Source organism: Falco rusticolus, chromosome 4 (genome assembly GCF_015220075.1).
Source record: "Falco rusticolus isolate bFalRus1 chromosome 4, bFalRus1.pri, whole genome shotgun sequence".
NCBI classification, from domain to species: domain Eukaryota; kingdom Metazoa; phylum Chordata; class Aves; order Falconiformes; family Falconidae; genus Falco; species Falco rusticolus.
In genome coordinates, this window is record NC_051190.1 from 3,991,822 (window position 1) to 4,015,923 (window position 24,102).

General features: G+C 36.3%; 1 protein-coding gene across 9 annotated transcripts in view; it reads right to left on the reverse strand.

Annotated features, from left to right (window-relative positions):
- IQSEC1 (IQ motif and Sec7 domain ArfGEF 1) overlaps positions 1 to 24,102 on the reverse strand; it is a 354,372-nt gene that overhangs the window by 13,859 nt on the left and 316,411 nt on the right. For 6 of the 9 annotated variants that reach the window (XM_037384103.1, XM_037384102.1, XM_037384100.1 and 3 more), the window contains 9 exons: positions 22,560 to 22,721; positions 18,982 to 19,104; positions 18,034 to 18,200; positions 15,299 to 15,438; positions 13,700 to 13,729; positions 11,334 to 11,459; positions 9,541 to 9,640; positions 5,981 to 6,154; positions 5,119 to 5,295 (listed from right to left, as the gene is read on the reverse strand). In XM_037384103.1, the coding sequence (XP_037240000.1) occupies positions 5,119 to 5,295; positions 5,981 to 6,154; positions 9,541 to 9,640; positions 11,334 to 11,459; positions 13,700 to 13,729; positions 15,299 to 15,438; positions 18,034 to 18,200; positions 18,982 to 19,104; positions 22,560 to 22,721 (1,199 nt within the window). Of the gene's footprint in view, positions 1 to 1,655; positions 4,670 to 5,118; positions 5,296 to 5,980; positions 6,155 to 9,540; positions 9,641 to 11,333; positions 11,460 to 13,699; positions 13,730 to 15,298; positions 15,439 to 18,033; positions 18,201 to 18,981; positions 19,105 to 22,559; positions 22,722 to 24,102 lie in introns of those variants that run through there. The other 3 variants (XM_037384101.1, XM_037384106.1, XM_037384108.1) reach the window with 2 other exon arrangements.

Here is a 24,102-nt window from a genome sequence, read left to right on the forward strand (position 1 = left end):
TCAGATAGGCACTATCACTATACAGAGCACTTTGCTTATTTTCTTAAAAACAAATTGTATCCAATTCTGTATTGGCCTACAGTGTGATATGAAACTATAAAGTAAATCCTCTTGAGAGTTCCCCCTGCCAATGTGTGTTTATACAAGATTGTTCTCTGGTCTTCAAGGTGGCATCCCATCTCAAAAACGTTTCCCTAGCACTGCAGTGTTCAAATACATTTCAAGAAAATGGTGACTCTCAATTAGAATTGTACATAAGCATAACTCTGTACTCTCATAATAATTAACAGCTGTGCTATAAAGCAAGGTGGTATTCATCAAATCTGAAGACTAGTTTTGTTTAATATACCAGTGATCTACCTGAAATTTTTAAGGATGTTTCTTAGAGTGGTTTACAATTTATTTTTATAGAATTAAATTTCAGTTAATTTAAACTTTTCTGATTCATTCCAACAACTCATTGCTGTTAGATATGAATATTCTTTGTAAGAAATACCTTTAACTTATGTATGTATAACACATCCCATAAATGTACACGCATCATATGGGACTAAGAATATTTCAAATTTATAGTAGAAATACTGATTAAAGTATTTTTACGAACTTAAACATTCTGCAAGAAAACTCAGAGTTTCATTAATAAAAATCCATTCTAACTTGCAGAAATTGATCTCTCAGATGTGCAGATCATTACAGCAAATGTCAATGTTTCTCACTGTACCCTGTAACTCTGTTCTATGCCAGTGAGATACACTGATATTTAAACAATGTATTATGATCTGGCTTTGTATGTCTTGGGGAAAAAAGTTTGGCAAAAAGTTCTAAATTAAGGTTTTGGTAAAGCAAACTGATGCAGCAGCTCTAATAACAATGAGTTGTTATACTAGCCTCCAAAGGCTGTGAAATTGATATTCCCAGCAGCAGCAGATTCTGTAACCATCTGGCTACCGAGCTTACAGGTACTACCCCAGCTGACTTGATCAAAATTGTCTAAAAAATATGCTCTGATCATTAATTTAGAGACACCATTTTCCAGGGTGAAAAGACTCTTCGTAACCTTCAAATTTTCATCTTCTCTGGGTGAAACAGGTTCAGTCTTAAGATCACACACTGACTGTGAAAATAGCGTCCTGGGTTCTTAAAACAGACTATTCTCAAAATACTGATTAAACCGCAGGAGATGAATACAGCATAACCACACCTTGCCTTGTGAACTCATTCACTCGAAAAACAAACAATGTCTCTTCCATAAGACAGAAACATTGATACAAAGGTGTTTATATACAGTGCAGGGTGTAGCTGTAAAATGGCTTGGTATTAATGTGTGCGTATCACAAAAGACTTGATTCATATGGATCTGTTTTATTTTTAAAACCCAGTAAATTCTGTCATGCCCATTACTGACTGTTGCTATTCCACTGAAGAATAGGAAATATAACAATAGTGACAAGGGAACAGACAGGAAAAATCTCTCCCTACTTGGAAAGCTCTTCTAATAAAATGACTGCTAGTATCCTCTGTCCTATATAGTGCAGGAAAATCCATGAAGAAGGAGGGAAAAAATAACTGAGTAACCCTGCCTGATGACAGACTATATGCAATATACAAATAGAATTGTTTTAATTCTGGAACTACTTTGTGTTTTTGTTTTGGGTTTCTTTTTGTTGTTGTTGGTGGTGGTATTTTTAAGAGTCCCTACTGGCCTGTAGTTGTTTTGAGATAGCTCAGGAGATTGCGAGCACAACTTATATTAATAGTAACCATTATACCATTCTGCACTTCTGTGCAGATTCCAATATTACAAGGGTATGCCAGTTGTGTGTTATCAGGGCAAACCATAAAATTACAATTGTTAAACCAGCACAGTGTGTAAATATTATTTCCACCTTACAGTTAGGGATGGGGGAAATAAAGCTTGATTTCCACGGGTGCTCTCCACCGTAAAGTCAATGTGAAAACACTGGGTCCCTACAGCAACTCAAAGTCACTGGAATTCAGACTGACTAGCCTAAAATCAGTCAAGAAACCTGTGAGAAAGAGAGAATTAGAAACACAACCCGTCTAATCCTCAATGCTCTGCTTTACGGGCCAAATCATCCTTCCTACATACTAATGGCCATGATGGGACTTCACACCTTGCTGTAAACCTGCTGATCCTGTAATTGCATCTGAAGTGGTGTAATGTCCAAAATTCTATTGGAACCCATAAAACTCAGCTTTACCTGCATTAAAATTTGTGTGTCTCCTAATATTTTTATGTAAATTAAGAATTTCAAAAGTCTGGGACAAATAAAATCAGTTCTTCCTTGACTATGTAACTCAAGAAAGTGTAATAAATTATGTATGTTTCTTTTTAGAAAAATAAAGCACTAAATACTTTTGACATATTCACATCTTGGAACAGCTGGTTGCCACATTCTGCTTTTTATTCCATGGTAAGAACTGGCAATCCGCAATGAACAATACTACCTTTAAAATCAAGAGACCCTCATGCACACCCTTTTTGCAATAAGGATTTAAGCTACTGCGGCAAATGCATGCAAGAACCACCATCAGGAAATGATTCCTGACATTGTTTCTGACAGAGATCTTGACTTTCCTTACGGTTTACAGCTTAGGAGTCAGAATCATTCAAGGTATCAACATTCATTAACTCTAGCAGCTTATGAATCATCACACGTTTTCAAGACAGAAATTTAAAGTCACTTTCCACAGCCACCACTTACTACTGTGGTATCTGGTAGAGAGTAATGGACTGTTTTCTTAAATAGTTTTGTCATATATACATGCAGCCAAAAGGCTGTTCAATCAGATCTCCCCTTCACTGAATAAATATTTAAATTTTTTCAATTTGTTTTTGCAATGTTTATTGGACAATTATTTGCCTTGCTGCATAAATATACAACCAGGCAATTTTCTCATGTTTATTAGATTTATTTCTGTTAAAATGTAGAAGGGAACTCTACAAATTCACTTCATCATGCCTTTTCCTACAGAAAGACGCACATTCACACGTAGCCCTACTACTCTTGTTCCTTCTCCTTGTTGATCCTGTGTTTTATCCACAAAAAGAACTGAAGCAAACTAGCTCAGTACTCTTTTACAGAAGCAATTTAATATGGTGTAATCACTGGGATGCAGTATCTTGCTAACAAAGGATTTCTTTGTTTGTCTATGGATCATCTCTCCCATATAAAAAAAAAAAAAAGTCAGCCTCACATGCAAGCTATTCACTGAGAAAAGGCAGAAAACACATGTAAAATCTCATTAAAATTACTACACCAAATAACAATATAACAGATAAGTAATTTCGCAAGCCAGTTGCACTGCACAAGACCAAACAGAAGCTCTCCATAATTCTCAACTATTTAAAGTTAAAATTAAGTTTAGTTGGGTTTAACAAACTCATTGATAAACCCTCCAGTCTGTGATTTCCATTTTTTATTATGGAAAAAAAGTTCTTTTCATTAATAAGCATGCCCATTGTAGGCATGCCTTGTTGAAACGTGAAATGTTTTTGTGATTACAAATACTTGTTTATTGCATAAAACTCGTAACGTGAATGTAAGTACATGGAAATGTTTGAAAGACAGGGATGAAAAATACCCATGTGATAAAAAAAATAATCAGAAATCACATTTATGGGTCAGATACCCACTGAACTCACATATTCAACAATATGGTAGTTCTCATTCTAATGAAGTAAAAACAAAACAACAAAAAAGGATGACAGAAGTATCCTCAAATCTGAGGTATAACGGTGGTGAAGACTAGTGGCTTGATCTAAAATCCATTGAAGCCAATCAAGCACCAATATTCAACTTCAGCCTGATTTTGGATCAGGGTTCTACGTCTTTTTAATGAAAGCAAATGGACATATGAGTATGAAAGCCTAAACAGAGAATAGAAAAATTGAAGGAGCTCACTCTCTACATACTTGTATGCCCATACATATACCCACAAAAAACAGGCTATAATTTCAGTTTACAACAATTTTTATTGCAGCATAGCTAAAATCTCTTCTTTATTTTTTTAAAAAAAAAGATAAGTAGTGTTTACTCTAAAGATACATAGTATTGAAATTATGACTATACTGTAAATCATCACTGTAATTAAAAGAACACATCGGAGAATGTAACACAGACTATATAAATAAAAATAAAGTCGTTACTATCCCCAGAAGTACTTTCTGAATGGGGGGCATGGTGTTCAGATTTGACTTCTTGTAAATGACAGGAATCACATTTAACACTGAAAGACATGGTTACTACCCACGGTAGCCTGTATTACTGAGGTATGCCAGTTATGTATTACCGAGGCAAACCATAAAACAAAAACATACCAAGCTTCCCCTGGCTTTTCTTTGGGTAAAAAAAAAATTTCACACCACCACTGCTTTCCAGTCTTTAGCTGTATTGATCAGTTAATAAATCTTAAGACACATCAGTGGTTTTGTGGGGCATCAGTATTCTTGTCCACTAGGGCTTCTTTTATTATATTGGCAGCAGTATTTCACAACAACCTCTTCTGCAGGAATTGGGACTATATCTTGAGTTACAAAATAAGAGAAGACCATCAGGGACACACTGTATCTGAATCGCATAGCTCTAGACAGAATGTAGTAGGGCTTCACTCAATTTCATTCATCAAGGTGGTAACACAGGTACATCTGAGCACAATATACACAGAAAGCGGTCATTACACACAGACCAGCTTCTTTTCTTTCTAAGCGTATTGTGTGAAGGGGAAGAAGCAAAGGGGAACAAAAAAAGAAAGGAAAACTAAGTGGGTTACTCCTAGCACAAGGAAGCCTTTTTTTTTTTTTTTTTTTTTTTTTTTTACAAAACACTTACAATTTTTCCTCTGTCTTCACTCTCCTTGAAAAGTATATATAGCAATCTACAACGGTTTAAATGCTTTCAAATATTGGTCGCTTAATAGAACAAGGGTAAAAAACAAACAGAAATTAAACACGAACTATGAAAGAAGAGCTATTTAAAATGTTTGAAGTTTCAGTATTACTAGTTCTGGAAGCCCACTGTGAGTTGGGCTTTATACACATCCTTCACGCATCTTTGCATGCACTAGTCGGAGCAAGGAAACACGGGCGGCGCTTACCTGCTTCAGAGAGGTCTCTCAGGGAGCTGCTCAGGGCGCTTCTTTTCAGCCCCTCCCCAGTGGCATAGCTGTCATCCAGGCAAGCTCTGTTCAGCGTCCCATTGCCAGAATCTTTTTTCAGGCTGGAGCACTGAGACATGCTTGGACGCACCACACCCTTCTGTTTTTCTAGCTCAGCTGAGAGAAAGAGAATAATTTTGCAAGTCATTTTTACTGACTATAATGAAGGACACTGTAACATCACAATTTCTGGATGTGATCACCTATTACTGTGACTAATAGATAAGAGTTCGTTTTGGCACTGTTACATGCCAGAGAGGAACTTCACTCCTGTACTAACAGCTTTATATTACACCACACTGGATGAAAGGCTATTCCTCTTTTGAAAAAAACAAGATAAACTTCCACATTTAGACAACTCATGTAATTTCCAGCAAAATATATCAATTTGTGTTACAGCTATTTAATTGAGAGAATACAGGAATATCAACATGGAAATGATGAAAAATTCAGTTAAAAACTTATTTGAAAGGCCATCCCTGAGAATTTCAGAGTGATGTAAATTATCCCTAAAATTCTTACTGTAATTTATACTACAAATTACAAATCCATCTCTCCTCTGTCCATTGCTATTTGCAGTTTGCCCAGGCTAAATAGCCACTGCAGCTATGCTGCAGTAAATTAATAGTCAGTGAACTCTGATGGGGGCTTAAGATATCATTAGTTTTTAATTCTTTCTAGAATTCAAAGCCATGGAAAAAAACACCCACATTACTTTTTAACTTTTAAAGAGTTCTAATTCTATACATATATTCAATATTTTCTTATTTTGATTAGCTTGAAAATGCTCTATTATATGTACCTTTGTACTTACACTCTATTCTGTGCTTTTCCATTTCTTGAACCTCTGCAATTGACTCCCTCAAATCATCTGTAAACTTCTTCCTGTCCTGAGGATTTGGTGCATTAAAATTTATTAGAACTTTGATATCTGCTCCTGGAACAGCTGATGTGAGCCGAATACCATTGGGATAATCTAGAAGAAAGAGTCAAGAAAAACTAAGCTCTGATTATTCCGATTACTTTTCTTTTCATAAAACAAAAGAAAACAAAAAAAACCCTGAAGGCTTTTTACTAATATTACCATATAAGGGACTAAGAGAAATAGAAGTCTAAAGGCACAGAATTAGAATGAAATCCCTAAAATACATTTGAACTGCTTAACTGTCGAGATACCAAATAAATAGTGAAAGATAGTATTTATGCAGCTGTTACCCTTAAGGTATCATGTACAATGTAACAGAAAAATCACAGGGAATAAAAAACAAAAATTAAGGCGATAACTTTTGTTTCATGGAATGGATGCCATTACCTACCTTACTCAATTGTGACCATGCTGAATAAAGACTACTGTAATGCCTCTCAAATACTAGCAAATGTCTTGCACTTTCAACTTTATGTTTGCAGGAAGACAAACACACTAGCATATGTACAGCTTTTAGTATTTCCTATTCAGTTGTGGGGACATCCTACTTTCCCTTCTTTAAAAAAGAGATGTTAAAATTATCTGTGAAATTACATACTGAAGAAATAAAAGGAGTGGGCTTGCTCCCCCACCCCTTTTGGCCCACACTATGGACTTCTTCACAATAAAAGGCAGATTTTTCAGCAAACTGTCTTTGCCTCTTTTCTAGCTGCACATCTGAAAATGCTAATTATAACAGCTAGTGAAAAACATCTCCTGGTTGAGACAGAAGGGTCATTTACAGAAAGAAAGCTTATAATGAAGGTATGTTCTGCCGCAGAACACAGAACCAGCCTTTGCTCAAAGCAGAGACCTGTAGAAACAGGGTGTCAGAAAACAGGAAAACTCAAAACGTGCATTCTAATTCACAATGTTTTCTTTCACTCAACTGCCTGACCTTATTGGTTTGCTAAAGGTCTCAAATATTTACTTAAGTATTCAATCTGAACTTCAAGTGCTCCCACGTACTAAAAAACTCATTCCCTGCAGAACCAGCAGATGATGCAAGATAGTCTCTTCCCTCAAAGCCATTTGGTTTCAAAAAGACTTAAAATACTGAGAAACAAACGCAAATGCTACGCTTCTTTAAAAGGGTATCTTAACTTCCAAATCAAGAGTCGCAACTAAAAGTGAAGCAAGTCCATGTACCGTTCCTGGGGGGTGGGGTGGGGAGCGATCTCATTTATATCCTGGCATTTGCTCAGGTGGGCTACCACAAGCCTCAAAGGGCACAGAGAGGGAAGGAGGGGGCAAGCGCCCGGGGCTTCTGCTGGGGTCTGATATCAACATCTGGCACAGCAGTAATGTATAGCTGACCTGCTTCTGCTGACCACACGACAATGGCATCTACCTTCAATCAAATCAGACAGCCGCCTCCAGCCGCTGTCCTTCAGAATACGGCCACATGGCCGACGGCGCAGAGGCAGCTGGCGCGAGGCCAGCAAACTGGTGGAGAGCAGGGTACACCGCCACAGGTGCTCTGAGCACTGAGACTGGGGAAGTGGCAAACAGCTCTAGAAAGTGCACCGCTTGGGAAGGGGGGGGGAAATAGTTATGGAACTGAACAAGGAAACTTGGTAACCCTAAAGTCACATGGGCTACCTTCACATACGAGCAAAGAATGGAGTTCCAAATAATAAACAAGCAGAAGTGTTTTATTATCAGAGATACTCCTCTACATTGTACTGATTAAGTATCAGGAAACACATAAGTATTTATTGGTTTCATATACACTCTCTCTGAAGTTATTTGCTTGCCCTTTCTATTTTCTCAGTGATTTTGACTGAAAATCTAAAATATACTTCCCTTATGGCCTATTTATTTACTAGAGATATACGACATTATTCTCCCTTTTGGAGCTTATCCACCCCTTGATGTCATTGACTTCTGCCATTAGAAGTCAATTCTTCTATCATCCAGGGCAACCATGGTTGATGCTCTTTGGCTGCTGGTGAGTAGCCAAAACCATTTTTGTTGCTTCTGCTTTAGTGAGACCAAATTTTACTCACTTGAAATCAGCTGATTCTGACAGCTGCGACAGACAGATTTACTGAATGGCACGATAGCTCAGCCAAAACAATCCAAAGCTGGCTGGGGACAGGGGAAACCAAAAATATGCATTTTACAAACCAGAGGGGAAGAATAACCTTTCTTTCCCAGCTGGAAGACGCTGCATCTGGAGCTCATCTGCGTCTACTAAAGTGTCTCAGTTAAAATGCCTCCAGTTCACTGGAAGGAATCCAACTCTTCACTCCTAGTTTCACTATAGGTATCTTTAAGTTTACTTGAATAAAGTGCTTCTACTCAGCATGCTTACAAGATTTTTAATTTATTTACTTGACATCAAGGAATTATATATTCTATTTTTAGTAGAATCCAAGATATAAACATTTGGCCTTCCTCTCTAAAAATGAATTTTACATCATACAATGTGTGCACAAGAGAGAGAATAAATATGTTTGCATATAAATAATCTACAGGCTACATCACTGCTGTAAGCTCTACAAAATCTTCCCCTTTGAAATCTCCAGATGCTTTTGACTCAATAACAGCAACTTCTTTTGAGTGACATGAGCACTGGAGCAGGTTCTCAAGAACAAGAAAAAACAAGAGCCTTCCACAATAGAAAAGCACAGAAACTACTGACTGTCACACTGCACTGTATCCAGTTTATCACTAAGGGCAAGGTTTGGTTTACAAACCATGAGGTCAGCTCAAATAGACTGTATCCCTGTGTACCCTACAACCAACTGTGCTCTGCTACGTTATTATGATGTGTCTGGGCTTAAAATCAGGCCATTAGCAAACTATTTGCTTTTTGTTGTGTTTTTGTCTGCTGAGACTAAGGTTGACAAGCATTACAGATAAAAAGTATATCGGATTGATGCAGATTATGACTGACAAAAAAAAAAGGTTTCAGAAAATACAAACTTTAATCTAGACTCTACTTTGTATTTATATTTGAAGAGTATACATTACCTAGGCACTAAGTTAATATATATATCAGAAAAATAAACTAAATAATGCTAACGCTTTGATTTACACATATCGTAATAGTCATTATTTATTATCATTTATACATTTCCAGCTAACCGTACCATTGACTCTGCAACAAATGTATTTGCTTCTTTACAAACATTTTATTCTTTACAAGTATTCACAAACAACACATTTGGCTAGATTTGGCTTCTGAATACAACCAAAAAAATCTTAATAGCAGCCTTGCTGTTTCTTATGCTGATACCATCTTGTGTTAAACTTTAGGGCTAAGTTAAATTCAGAGCAACTTTATTCCTATATTCAGAATCAAATCCTGTTCACCTCTTTCATTCACACATTTTAAAATTTTGTTTTATTTATAAATATGATGGTCATCTAAAAAGAGAGGAGAGACTTACACTGGTTCTCAAAAAGAAGAACTTGCATTCCATAGAGGGAAAATGACTGTCGAAAACTGTATGTAACTGAGTTCTTCTTCTTTTGAAAAATCTTGGTCACCTGAAAGTTATCAAATAAACAAAGTGAAATATCCCTTTCACCACACAGTGTTTGTGGAAAATTATTGTTCTTAAGAACTAGCATATGAGAAAACATTTTATGCCAAAGAAAGCTATAATCTGCCAGAAAACATGAACTTGCAATTTTTTCCTTTTTTTTTTTTTAAAAAAAAAATAAAAAAATGCAACTGAGGTGTTTAATCTACTACTACTGAAGCTAGCTTTGAAGCATTGGTATATCTTAGCAAGAAGGTTTAATATTTTATCCAGATACAAAGCTTTTGTGCTCTCTATTTCTCCAGAATCCTACTTAAAATTTCAGAAAGAAAAAAAAACACACCACAAGTGCACCCTTATTGTGCACTCTACATGCCAGCAAAAATGTAAATATTTTTAAATTATCATTTTTTAAAAAACGCAGCTGCTACCACACTTCACACTTTTTTCTTACAAGCTGACTACAGGCAGGATGCTCCACAGAAGTTTAATTCTTAGCCCTTATTCTCATGTGCTGTGACCTTCCAAACCTGCTTCAATTCTAAGCACCTCCAAATACTGCCTTACACAGTAAGATGCCCTGTTTCCCCTATGATCTTTACAGCACCTATCGCAATAAAAGCTCTGAGATTTCTACTTTTTGCTACAACGTAAGTAACATACTGCTCCATACCATTAATTTTGGGGGTTTCCTAAAGTGTGAATGCCACCACCCTTTATAGCCCAGAGGTTTATTTTCACTAGCTCTTTCTAATTTTAATTTCTGATGATGGTATTTTACTAGAACTGACAAATTTGGTCTATATTAGTCCCAAAACAGTGTGATAAAAACTACTGACATCTGAGTAAGTAATAACAAACAACAGAAAACTTGCAACCTGAAGACAACAATGTTTCATCACTTTACACACAAGCTCACATTTACAACTAAGAGGTTATTCTCATTATCAAAAAGATTATTTTTTATTAAATTTACTTCCTGGTTGTAAGGTCTGAAGGTAAGTAAAAATTAAAACACCATGAAGTTGTGCACCGGAAGTATGCCTTTTTTGTAACAAAACATGAAATACTTAGTTTAGTTCTTAGTCCTTTGGTAACAGCCAAATACATTCCAAATAGAGTGCAACAAATTTTCCTATTTTTAAGAGTAAATCAACCACATAATTCCAAGCTGTCACTGTTTTGGTATGTCTGTTTTTCAAAAGACTGGTTCAAGTTAAATGCACACTAAATAGTAAAGTCAACTGTAAAAATCTATTTCAACATATCCTATTCCTATTTCAATGAATAAACATATTTGGTTCATAGAACACCTGGGGAATACAAAGTAGCATGTAATTTTGTTTTTCCACAAGTAACTTGAATTTGTTATTCACAGAATAAAGAACATCTCCGTTTACCCATTAGGGAAATGGGTAACCTGGAGCGAATTTTTGTTCTTTCCAGTAAAAACTATTACATCAAAGTACTTTCTTACAATAGAGTGTAGTAATCAGTAAAAGGTTTCAGTTTTGAAAAACATTATATATAATGAATAAAATTAAGAAAATTTCAATCTTAATCATCCCAAGATTGTTGGAGTACAGAGTAAAAGATAATAGATACTTATTTTTAGGAATGCTCGTGCACTTAATTGCCACTGATTTCATGAAGATAGAAATACCTCCACAGAAGTCTAACCACCTGAAAATACATACCACAAGAAGATCATTAAATAAAAATATTTCTCGCTGGTGTAATCCAAGCTTCTGAGGCTTATTTGGATCTGGGACTTCAAACAGCCTACAGTAGCAAACAAGCCTCCGGTGGGGTAGAGAGAGAACCTATGATAATACAAAAGTTCACAGTTAATATAGCAATATTTAGCCAAGAATGAACATCTTTCATACCCAGAGTCTTTTTTTGAGTACTTCAAATATTTTTTACCTCTAAGCCTATTGGACTTTTTCATCAAAGAACAAACAACAGAAAAATAAATATGTATATGCCACAAATCTGCATAACATTGGAACGTCATCATAGTTCTGATATAAATTCTCTAACAGCTTGCATTCCTGTGTATGGATGCCAATGAAAAGTTTTACTGGGGATAGAATTTGTGAAACAATAAAACCTTGAAAGAACTTAAGATTAAGCAAGTGGGAGCTCAAAGCAAAGGATGTTTGCTTTCCTGAGCATTTTTACATATCTTTATTAAGAAGAAAGGATGCAAAGCAACTTCAGCTTTTGTGAGGTGAAAAGACTGATGTTGTAGATTACTTTTTGTCAGCCACTGAGTTAATACAATTTGTTCATTCCCCCATAGCAGGGAAATGGTGACATCAGGGAAAAGTAAATGCATTTTCAGTCTGGCGTATTTTCTCATGCTGGCAAGAATCATTTTCCATTTTCTTATTTGAAATATCTGCTTTCAAATCTGAATGATGATACCTTGTCAACAATATTAAAATAAACCCTTTAAACTTTAAAAAATTTGAAGTAGAGCATATTCTTTGGTAACTAGATATGTATTCATTTATATCTTTTATTTCTTTATAATTCCTGATTCTGCGTGGAAATTACAAGATTTACTAGGCAAAGAAAAACAGTCGAAGTATGTTAATGCTTCTCCTTCCTCTATATGAGCAGGGAGGGGCTGGGGCGAAGAGGGGAAAAAAAGAGTTTAGGATTCAGTATTTGCCTTTGTTGCTGGTTGGTTATCAAGTCATTTGGTGAGATTCCAGTCTTTCCCTGAAATCCAATGATAACTATACTAATAAAAAGTAAAATGCTAATGGGGTTTAATTTATCTATGGCATTAACTTAATTACCCTCTCTGAACTTGCAAAGAGAAGGTATTTGAGAAAAGATCTGACATGTTCTAAAGGAGCCAGTGAGGTGAAGAATGCTGGAGAAATCAATGTTTTCTATTTTTAGGCTATTCTGTCAACTGAACAGCTTATACGGGTTCTCAGTGAAAAGTGGCAGGAGTAAATGTTGCGTGTTGTCATTCTCTCCTACCTCCAGACGTAGTTTCCCCAGCCCATGGCGGGGATTTGCTACTGCAATGTAACAAAACCCAAGGGTAGTCACTGAGCCTATACACAGTGACACTGAAATTTAACTATAGACAATACTTTCACTGATAGCAATAGATGGCTCCAGTAACATTCCCTTCCACCATATTTTATGAAGGTCACATCTTTCAGTTTGCTTTTACAATCCAGTGGTACTGCTAGACATGCATCCATGAAACAATGGCAGGTATTTAACTTAGGAATATGAAGATAGCTTTGCATGATTTTAATTGTTTACACAAAAAAAGCAAGAAACAGGAGACTGAAAAAATGAATGAAAGTTTAAAATTCCTTCTCTGGATTGTCCTGAGTGAAGCTGCTAATGCACAGTGTCATTATAATTGAGAAAAAAAAAAAATTAGGATCAAATTTGTATAAGGTAATCAGATTTCAGAGCGCTACATGCACTCCTCTGCTATGGGGTGGTTGGTTTGTTCAAAACTACTAGCAACAACATTACCATGAAATTAAAGTCAGCCAAACACTGCAACAGAAGAATAGGTTTAGTATTGTTATTAAATATGCCTATAACTTAAATCTGGAATCAATATTTTCTATGTTCATCCACCTTGCAGAAGAGAACTGTTAAATTAACTGGCAATATCTTTCTGGAGTGTCATTTGATACTGAAATGGACCAGAAAGAATAAACACACCACGGCCCAAATGGAAAGGTGAGATGCAACTGTAATTTTACTTGTTTATTCTTTACTGGCTGTCTAATTTCTACAGTGATAACAGCATTTGAAATGCATAAAAAGTGTACTAAAAAAAAAAAAAGGTCTAAAAAAAGTCTCGGCAATAAATTAAGCAGTCTCTGGGAAGTGTATTTTTAAGAAAATCTTTATACTTTGAGAGTTATTACTATAACAATAGGAAAATTTTGCTTGAAAGAAGCCCAATTTTTAAAACAGTTAAAATGTAACAGAATTCATTATTGCTAGTTTAAGAAATCACTGCCAGTTAAAATGACTATACATTTTGAAGGAGTATGAGAAAAATACCTACACAACCAAGTCCATGATGCAGAGATCCAATCTACAGTAGAAAGACATATACAAGTTCGTTAAACTTCAGAGAAACACAGTACTGTATCATAGCAAGTAAATACGTCATGGTCTTACTATGACTAAATGCCTATAAAGTAAAAACAAATATTTCTATCAATAAGGACTGTTGACTTTTTCCTAAATTTTCTTTCACACAGTTAAAAAGTCTTGCAACAGAAGAATCCTTGAACCTAGGACTCCACGGAGGACATTGTTTTCTTAATCCCATTTAATTTACAAGGTCAGGATTAGTTTTAGGATTTGATTTGCCACATGCCTGAGTGAAAAACCATGAAAAAACCCATCTCCCACAGAAACCTATATATAAACCCAAATCCCCAAACAATTATGGAAAATAACTTTCATATGAAAGCATAAGTGACTGTCAAATACTGACTTCAGAATATTTATTTCCCTTCTCCTCAAAAATATATAAAAGCTGTTATTAAGGAAATTCTGCTTTCTCTCTCCTGCTTCTTCCAAGAGATCTCCTCTAGATTTCTTTACTTGGAAACAGAAGTAAATTAGATTTTATTTTTTTTTTTTTTGGGGTGGTCCCTCATTCCCTTCCCCCCCCACGCCATGTTGAGGCTTGTCTGAGAAAAGGGAGAATCTTGAGATCCATGCTCTTTATCTTAATAAAAAATCCCCCAACTTGTCAGTCCCTGCTGCAGCAAAGTTCCCCAGAGCTGATAAAAAATGTAGAACTTCAAAACCAAGCAAATCTAGTCTTTTTTTGGCTTAGTTCTGGGCTCCCTTTGCGATTACTAACATGAAGATTTTCAGAAGATGACACTAGGAGTATCCATTGTCCCTCTCCACACTAGGTATCATTGCTAGCATGTAAAATACTGGTCTTACTACCTGTGTGCACTCAGCTCCTAAAACAAAGGGGAAAATGCTGTGGTCTTTATTTTTTCTCTCCTTTTCCAACAGATGCTTTGAAGATTAATTTATTTAGCAAAGTATTTCAGTATTTTTCCCACAACAAAGCATGAGGTATTTTCAGATGCTCAAACACAACATCAGAAACCCTGGGACTGGATTTTCAGATAAATTCTGAGACAAAACAACACGATCTCCCCTTACAAAAAAACCAGTTCATAGAGCTAGTTGCAAAGCTGAGAAAGACACTGACATGAACAGAAGTTTTCTATTACTCTTCTAAATTATGGAGCCATAACTGATAATGTAAATGTTGGAATGTGATTCTCTACATCAATTTACCAAAACACTTCAATTACCTCAAAACAACACGAGAACTTCCTAAAATGCAGATATTTCAGTGTAATTTCAGAATTTTAAAGCTTCACATAGAGAAGATTTTAAGACTATTAACATCATCATGAATATTGGACTGCAACAACAAAATGTATCTGCACCATGAATACTCAAAAATTAAAACCAATCTCACAGCAAATTATTATTTTGACAGTTTCTGCCTTTTGCCATTTATCAATCAATTTATACTTCTAAGCAACACACTTCTGCATCGTTCTGTACTGTGCATTGTCCTATATCTCCTTAGGAACTGATAGGCAGTGCAAAGTAAACTTACCGGTTTCTTTCCTACTATGAGTTTTTCAACCTTCTGGACTTGGGATACATGGTCCTCATTCGTTTTCAGTTCCCGTTTGCGGATTCGCTCATAAATCCCAATCAGCATTTCTCGTGGGATATCCTCACCATCATCCACACCTGCAGAAGGCAACAGTTTCTATTATCAGTCTATATCAGTAGAATGATCTAACAAACACTATTATTTCTCAGCAATCCAGGCTTCTCGGCAAGGACAGGATAAAAACATGGGCAACCTTTGTTTCCTCTGCTAACAGTAACATCGATGCTGCCTAAGAATGCTGATGTACTTGTTTATGCTGTTTTGTTCTATAGCTGCCAGTACTTTGTCAACTAACGTCCTATGCTGTCCTTGTGCCTACCTTACCAAAGCACCAGAAGTTACGTTACTTATTACTGAAGCACTGATTTTTGTCCAAGTTTGCCTCCCCTAATATGCCAAGACATTGATGGATATTATACAGATTTGGTTTTTTGTTTTAAAACTCTAATCTAAAACAAAGCCATAAAAAGACTAATTTCCTATGTAATTTTTTTTTCTTTCTTTTTTTTTCTTCTTTCAAGCTTCCTCTGCTTGGTATGAAAGCTTAAATGAGTTAAAATGAGCTCAATAACCCTTTAGATACTAAAATCTCCATATGACCTTCTCCTAGGAATATACTACTGGGAGGAAGCAGATCAACCATTCCATTTTGCCTTTGTCCCAAAACTACTCAACACTGTTCATGAAATAATTTCCTACACGAGAACCTTATGAACATCCACTAAAATTAATTTAACCAATATTTCCTGAATGATTTCAAACCCAATTAATTTACTCTGGAAAAACAAATCAACAAAATAGCCTAGTAGCATTATTCTTTAACACTGCATGATTATCATTGGTATCTCAGTATTCTAAAAAATGCCACAGTGCCTTGAATGCTTGCTCCTGAATTTTTAATAGCAGTGGAAGGAGTCCAATTTCCATAAGTGACTTAAAGCTGGATTTCCTGGGGACCAGATGCATGTCTAGTTGTTAAACAGGTTTTAAAGCAATAAACTCTTATCTCCCATTCAGCAGCCAAAATAGAATATTTTGTCACCCAGTGGAACAACTGTTTGCTTAAAAAATACTGTGATAAAATACTGTTTCTTTGCAACCAGAAGGAAGCAAAACTGCCTCTGTTCTGTTCCACACCAGCAAGTCTTCCACAGACCATCCTTTGCGATCCAGTCATTTAAAGTTACAGGCAAGGTAGCCTGTCACAAAAACACCTGCTATAGAAATTGCTGGCAGTCAGGCTGCAGCTCAGAGAGAATGTACTGTATTTAATATAACTGTAGTATTACGCTAAGTGATGGAAATCATTCCTTTTTTAATCTTTGTGGACTTTATGATAAGATCTCAACACCGACTTATATTTTGCTAAGCTAAAACTTCTGCTAAGCATAGAACGTTCGTTGATGTCTTATATAAATCTAAAAGAATAAAATCACCAAACAAGACTCTCATTTTCAAGGTCTGAAATTCCAGAACACCACAGGTATTTTGTTTTTACTAGTACTAAAATAAAAGTACCACATGCACACATGAATCCAAACCGCCATGCATCTGAGATGCACCAATATATTTTTATATATTAAGCAACGTGATTATGTCTTTCTGCCATTCAGCCCACTTTTAGATACCACTGAAAAAATGGTTGTTAAACAGTACATCAGTACTTGCTAGTGCCTGCAATAGTGGGCCTGTTCTGCTACTGTGCTCCTACATCCATTGTAGCCAAAAGAAGAGAGACTGTGCACTAAGTTGTGCTTATTCTGTGCTTAAAGGCAGGGGGAGGAGGAGGAGGGTCGCAGTGGCTGAGCAGGCAATTTTCCTGGTCTTTGCACAAACACATAGTAATGGAACCTCAGTAAAAGCTTCTTTCTGCCTATGGGCACAAACTATTGTAAAGAAAAAAAACAGGATGGGGGCTTCAGCCTCATTTTACTTCTCTAACATCTGAGTACCCTTCTGAGATAAAAGGTAAGTGCTGTCTCAATCATTCTTCCTCAAATACCCTGGAACAACAGGAGGTATTACCTCCTCATCCACGACCTTCCTCCTCAGCTCTACAGTGACTATTGCCTTTTAGGCACAGCTGAGCACTGGCTGAGCCAATACTTCATAAAAATCTGTTGTTCTTCACCAGAAATAACCAGGATAGAAAGGTCCAAGATACAGATTTGAAAAATTATCTGTATTTTTTTGGCAATCTAATTGCAAGCTTAGGTGTGCTGTAGCCTGGCAAAGAGTTTCTTGATCAGAAAATATACCAATGAAGAAAACTAAATGAAATTTCTGTACTATTTACCATGTACCTTTCAGGAAGATTTTGGAATTCAGACTTCCCCCCCCCCCAAGAATTTAAATCTTTAGTTTATTTGCATAAATTCTCATCATGGCAATTTCTGTTCCATAATATATACATATACATGGGAACAAAAGGTCCTAGCAGTACATCCATTCAAGAAAAACAAGATAAAAATGACAAAATATCATATATTTAATCCTGTTTTCACTATTCCAGAAATAACTAAAGCCTGTAAAAATGACAGTAGTTTTAAGTCAGGTGAAATCAGAAACAAGTGCCCCGTATTTTACCTTTTTCCCAGAATATACACAGTGGCCCTCCAATGACAGTCACAGGGAAAAGCGTTCATGACCTCCATCGTTAAGTGTTTGCTTACCCCTTAGATTCTTGACAAAATCTTCTAGCTTCATTTTGCGTTCTGGTTTCACATTGGGGCTGTACATATCTGTGTTCAACAGTATGATGGCAAAAGCTAGAATGAAGATGGTATCAGGATTTCTAAATTGTCTCACAACACCGGGATTGCAGATACAGTATCGTTGGCTGTAAAAAAGCAAAAAGGGGACTCTGTCACAGCTATAAATTACTATTCTAATTCCACAAAATAAACCAACTGCTCCATTCCAGAGGCTAAGCAAGCCATTATTTGCATTCCATATATATATTTAGCTTTCCATCTACACATTTTCATAAGCCAGTCCTAAAACGTGGAAGGCTTTTGTTTTGTACTACCACTGTAACTTCAGTTAGTATGGATTCTGAGCTACAATGTCAGTCTTCCACTTTTCTCCATAAGTAGCACCCGCTAACACCAGGTAAGAACCAGCATTGACTTTAGCTTACCACCATATAATGACTTACATCTCATTTTGCCCTGGGCAAATTATGCTTGTGTTAGTATTAAGTTAATGTTCTTTATTCCACTATTTTTGAAATTCTTTATGAAAAGTTGAGAGCATATATACTCTAAAATGTAAATGGCCTTGTAATTTCACTCATATAAAGGATTGCATCCATTGTTAGAGACATTCAGAAGTCCTTGAATATCTTTTCAACTGATGCCAAAAAGAACTTTTAATTGAAAAACCTTGCTATATTAATACAAATGACATACATGAACACCAGCAGCAACTAAAACTTCCTATTTCGTATTAGCAAAACCACCACGAAAGACACACCATATTTGAAACTGTATGTAGCTGACAAGGACACTGCAAAAAAGCAGGGAAGTAACTGAGATATACTCAACTTCCCCAGTTCTCCAGCCTGACAGTTAGACAACAGCAGGTTTCTGGTGACTGAGTAATTTATTACAGCATCATACCTAAAAGCTTCAATGAGCCGTTCTACTTTCTGGGCTTCTCCTTGAACACGGATATGAGCCTGAAATTTCCTGAGTGCTTCATCCAGTTCCATTGTTGAGAAGTCCATCTCATCCACAACACAGCTAGGATAAAAACATAGTGCCATTGTGTCTTAATTTCTAACAACACGGTACCAAAGGTAAGCTTTTGAGACCAAAAAAACCTTTCAGTTTTTCATCTCTTGTAGAGTTTCATGGAGTTTTTTGAAACATTCAGCAGCAATTGCAGTAAGTGTAGGTAAGTTGTGAAGGAAGGATTGCAAATAATAGATCAAAGAGAATGTGCACATGTAAGCGGGTCCTTATTTTTTTTCTAACAGAAGAGCTGCTGGAATAGCAAATGTCTGACCAATGTAAGCAACGTACCATTGCCAAGAATAACTATTGGTTTTGTGCTTTCAGGCCAATCAATTATTAGAATGCCTATAACAATAATAAAGAGCCTATACTGTTCACAATATTGGATCTCAAACAGCCTGCAGCAAGCACAATAACCTGTACCAAATGGCTCTGTGTCTAGGAACGTTCTTACATATGGAGAAAAAGAAATAATCTTGTTTGGATACTCTCTTACTATTACTGTAATTCTCACCTCCCCACCATTTGCCATGTCTTTCAGTGAACATTTATGAAGAAATAGTTTCTTGCTCGGAAAATACAGTGCTGACATAAAATAAAAGAAGGAACCAGTTTAATGTAATCAACAATGTGAACTATGTCATTCTAATATTTTGTTTAAAGACTACTTTAAAATCAGAAGCTTGTAAATTTCCTTTCTTTAAACTCAGCTTTAAGTTTTTAAATAAGCAGATATGAATCACTGCACATAACAGCACTGTAATACAGATAGAAAGCACAATCCAATTTTAAAAGCCTTTTCTTAAATGTATAGCTATACAATGACAAATTAGAGTAGCTCACATTTGTCTTGTAGTAGTGTTGTAGCTAACATCTGCTTACCACCTCTTTACAAAATTTGGGCAAGAGTGGAACATACCATTTGCGGAGCCAGCGCAACAACAGCTGCCTTGGTTCTCTACTGTACCACTTGCCTGTACTCTTGCACTGAACTGTGTAGCGTAATGAACTGAAATGATGGGAATCCCGTACAGAGCAACAAAATGTCATGCTTTCCCTCTCACTTTTAACAGTGTTCTTTATGGCGGTTTCATTTTATTCCTTCTTTGAGAGTCTGTACTTCTGTTTTCTAATGCAAAGTCAAGACACAGTAGAAGGTCAGATCCTCAGCTACACCTCTGTGACACCATGCACTCCTTGGTCAGGCAAAGAGAGAATGCCGAGGCGCGCTGCAGAACAGCAGGGCTGCAGGAAGGGTGTCTGATGTCCCCCAAATGTTGGGCAGGGCAACAACATCAATGCCAGCCATGCCAGACCTGCGCCACCCAAACAAGCCTTTACAATTGAGCTACCACCAGGTAGCAACTACAGTAGGCCCAGAATGCAGCTTTTGGTCAAAAATTTAGGCTACTCTCTTGAGCATTTTCTAAGCTCCAATGAAAAGAAGATTTCAGCCAGTTAAAACACACTAATTTACAGCATCCGGGAAACTTGAACACAAATCAAGAGCAAGTCACTTGAAACTGTGTAACAGAAAAAGGATCACCTGTTAAAATGTCTTTTCTGTGTAATAACCTGGAGTTGTTATCAGTTTGACAAAATCTACCTCCAATCTGTAAATGTGATATTTAAGATAAAATGCTATTCTGTTGTCTCTTTTTAAGAAAAAAATACCTTGTTCCCATTTGCAGGCGAGGTTCAGAACTCTACCAAGATAACAGCACTGCTTACAGGGGGTTCCGTGACCCAAAGCGTAGCTGAAACAGCTTATTTAAGAACAGATTAATTTCAATGAAAGGATTGTTGTGGGGTTGTAGGCAGGTGATTATGACCTTACTCTTAACAATTCACCTCATCAGACTCAGCATCTGGCTTAGCAGAGATAAACTTCTTACCCATATTCTGCTGATCTGTTTGAGACAGTGAGGGCAAACAATTTGTTCAAGATTCCAAAATGCATCATCTAAGATTACAAATCATCTTGTCCTAGACCTGTACTGCTTTCTTTTAAAAAATAACAAAATATGCACTTTTTGGAAAGTCTTCAGCCTAGCCTGACTCATAATTGCAAAATCCAGACAACCATTACAAGCAGCTAATAATGACTCATGCTGAAGAGGGACTGCATCAAAACCAAGCCATATTCTGTTCCTCTATTGTAAGGCTGGCTGCATGCTTTGGTAGGGAGGCTCTTCTGCTGCTTTCTGCTGGGTATTGTACTGTAAGAAGGCAGCCTTTACCAAGGCACAGGAAAGGAAGAGAAGACCTCTAAAGAAAGGTCTATGGCATATGTACCCATGCCATTAGCCATATTAATTCAGTGCTCAAGTTTACAATTTGAGATACGTAAGTTCTGATGGCATAATAGCAAGATCAAGAGGGCTGTAGAGAAAGTGACCAGCATCTCTGTAATAAGAAGCCAATGAGAGCAGTCTATAAGAAATATACAAAGAAAATACAAGGTGTTGGCAGACACTTTGTAGCAGGATACCATAACCTTAAAATTATTTGCAATGTATCAATATTATGTACCAACATTCAGTCCTCAAGAAAGACCAATGCAAATTTCATACAGCTTTCATTATACTCGGTTTAAAACTGCGGTCAGAATTTTTCCTAGTCTTCCTTAATGGACAAGATGCAGGGCTTTTTCCATTCTCAGCTGTTTTGTTAAACATCTAACTAAATTTTTTATACAGTTCCTTGAACAAAACTGGACTAAGATGTATTCATGTTTACAGGTCAGTATGTCAGGTATAAGTTAAAAAAAAAAAAAGCCCCACAAGAATACATGTTTTAAATAAACACCCTCTTAATATAAAGCTTCTTTTTTTGTTCTACTCTGTATATAAGGTTTAAAAATTTATGACCAAGCTGCTAAAAGTCTAATTTTCTGCTTTGAATTTCTTTGGTTTTTAAAACAATTTTTGTTTATCTAATCTTTTGGAAAAAAACCACTTTGTATAGATCTTGTCAGCATATGCCTGTACACACTGAAATCCCTGTTTACCTAACATCTGAGCCATTTCGCTGTAATAATTATTTTCATGTTCCACTACTGAGGAGGCCTTATGTTGCACATAATATTATTTTGTTTCAGTCAGTAAATTATTAGAGAGCCCAAGGAAGGAAAAAGACTTTGAAATAATGTATTTTAAAGCCAATGAAATTAAACCATAAATTTAGAGTTAATGTACATGAGTACAGGGAATATAAATCCTTGTAAGTATCTTGCTGAATCAATAACAAAAACAGTAACTTAGCTGGAAAGCAAAGAAATAAATATTTGCTCATGTACATGCTTTCTTTTTTAACCCCTAAGAGTCTGGCTTCCCCCTCCTTCAGAACAAGACCCAGAGGTAAGTGCAGAACATTCAGAGACCATTATTACCTGCAGCTCGATGACATGGCTTACTTAAACATTAAAATATGCTTACCTCCTCCCCACACAGAATACTCACTCTAATACATCCCGGTTGAACTGTTTTTGTCGATTTCCCAGAAATTCTCCAATCATCTGTCTGCTGAGACCTTTCCTTTGCAGGAGAAAGTGGGCAACACCAACTGGAGTGTCTGGCACAAAACCTCGCTCAATTAGGTACTGGACTCCTTTTTCAGGCTTTCTGAGGAGAAATGAGAATGCAAAACTATTAATTTTCTTCCTTTGGACCCGAAGGCATTTGATTAAAATTTTACAACAATTTTGCCAATCACTTTTAACTAACATACTACTAGTATGGGCTAGTATGGTTTCAGGATAAATGTAACCATCCTGTAAGAACATACTGTTCACTGTTAATAGCTTACTAGCTTTGAAACACATCTTTGCATGTTATTACACATTTCCCTGCCCCATAACCCTTCCAAAGAGATGCTTTATATGCAAGCAGCTTCAGGCATGAAAGTCAAAACACTTGTCAATGCAAAAGACAAGCCCAACATCAGCTATTAAATGCTCCTGCTGCTGGGAGAGATGTACCTTCCAGAAACTGAACTAAAAAGCTGATGCTGAAAAACAAGAAACAAAGAAAAACAAAAAACATCCCTGACCTGCCATCCCCCTGCTGTCAAAAGCTAAATTTACTGAACAAAAAGATCTGAAGAGGTGTAACTTGCAAGATGAGAATACAAAAAATAAGGGGAAAAAATTGTCAGTCATGCCAAAAGAAGCAATTAAACATAGTGGCACTCCCATCTAATTTAGTTTTTTTTCTTGTCCTTTAACACACCCATTGCCCCATATTTCTTTGCCTCAGACAAGCGCCTTCATAGTTTCTGCAGTATTTTACATCTCTTTATATGTCACCTCCAGAGTTAGCTGTAACCATTTTTGATCTCAAAACAAAGCAAGCTGAAGCTACTGATTTTAACATATTAAGAGGTGTGCGCTGGGGAGAAGGGTTGCGGCTGGAATTGGTTTCTGGCAATAAAATCTACTGCTTATAAAGGCAAATGCTGCTTATGTTTCAAAGTGATGTAAAATTCCCCTTAGAGCACACGTTGTGCGCTGCATCTTCCAGCAGTGTGATACAACAACTATAATTTCTTTTAAAGATACTAAAGGGAAATCTTTAAAGAACCAGTAACTCCATCATCATCTTTAGTTTGTAAGAAATTATAATATAATGTCCACCTGTAAGAGCAAATCATTTGCAGTATGCTGGATGACCTGAAAGATATTTCCTTTAAGGCAAGCAAAATCAATTTCAAAGGACAAGGTGACTGTACTATTTTTATACAAGGTTGATCATACAACCATAATCCTTCCTCAGGGTTTTTAATTGCAAATAACATTACTAAATACATCACCATTTGCTTCTCCTATTCTTTTACGTTACACTATTATACACTTAATACCCTATTAAGAGCTAGATAGATCAGAGGAATATCTATAATTTAATCAACAGGGAGTTCTCAAATCTCAATTTCTTGCATCAGGCTTTGTGGCTCTTTTCATCTGAAATAAGATTAACATATGATCATCTTCTAAATACAATCTTGTAA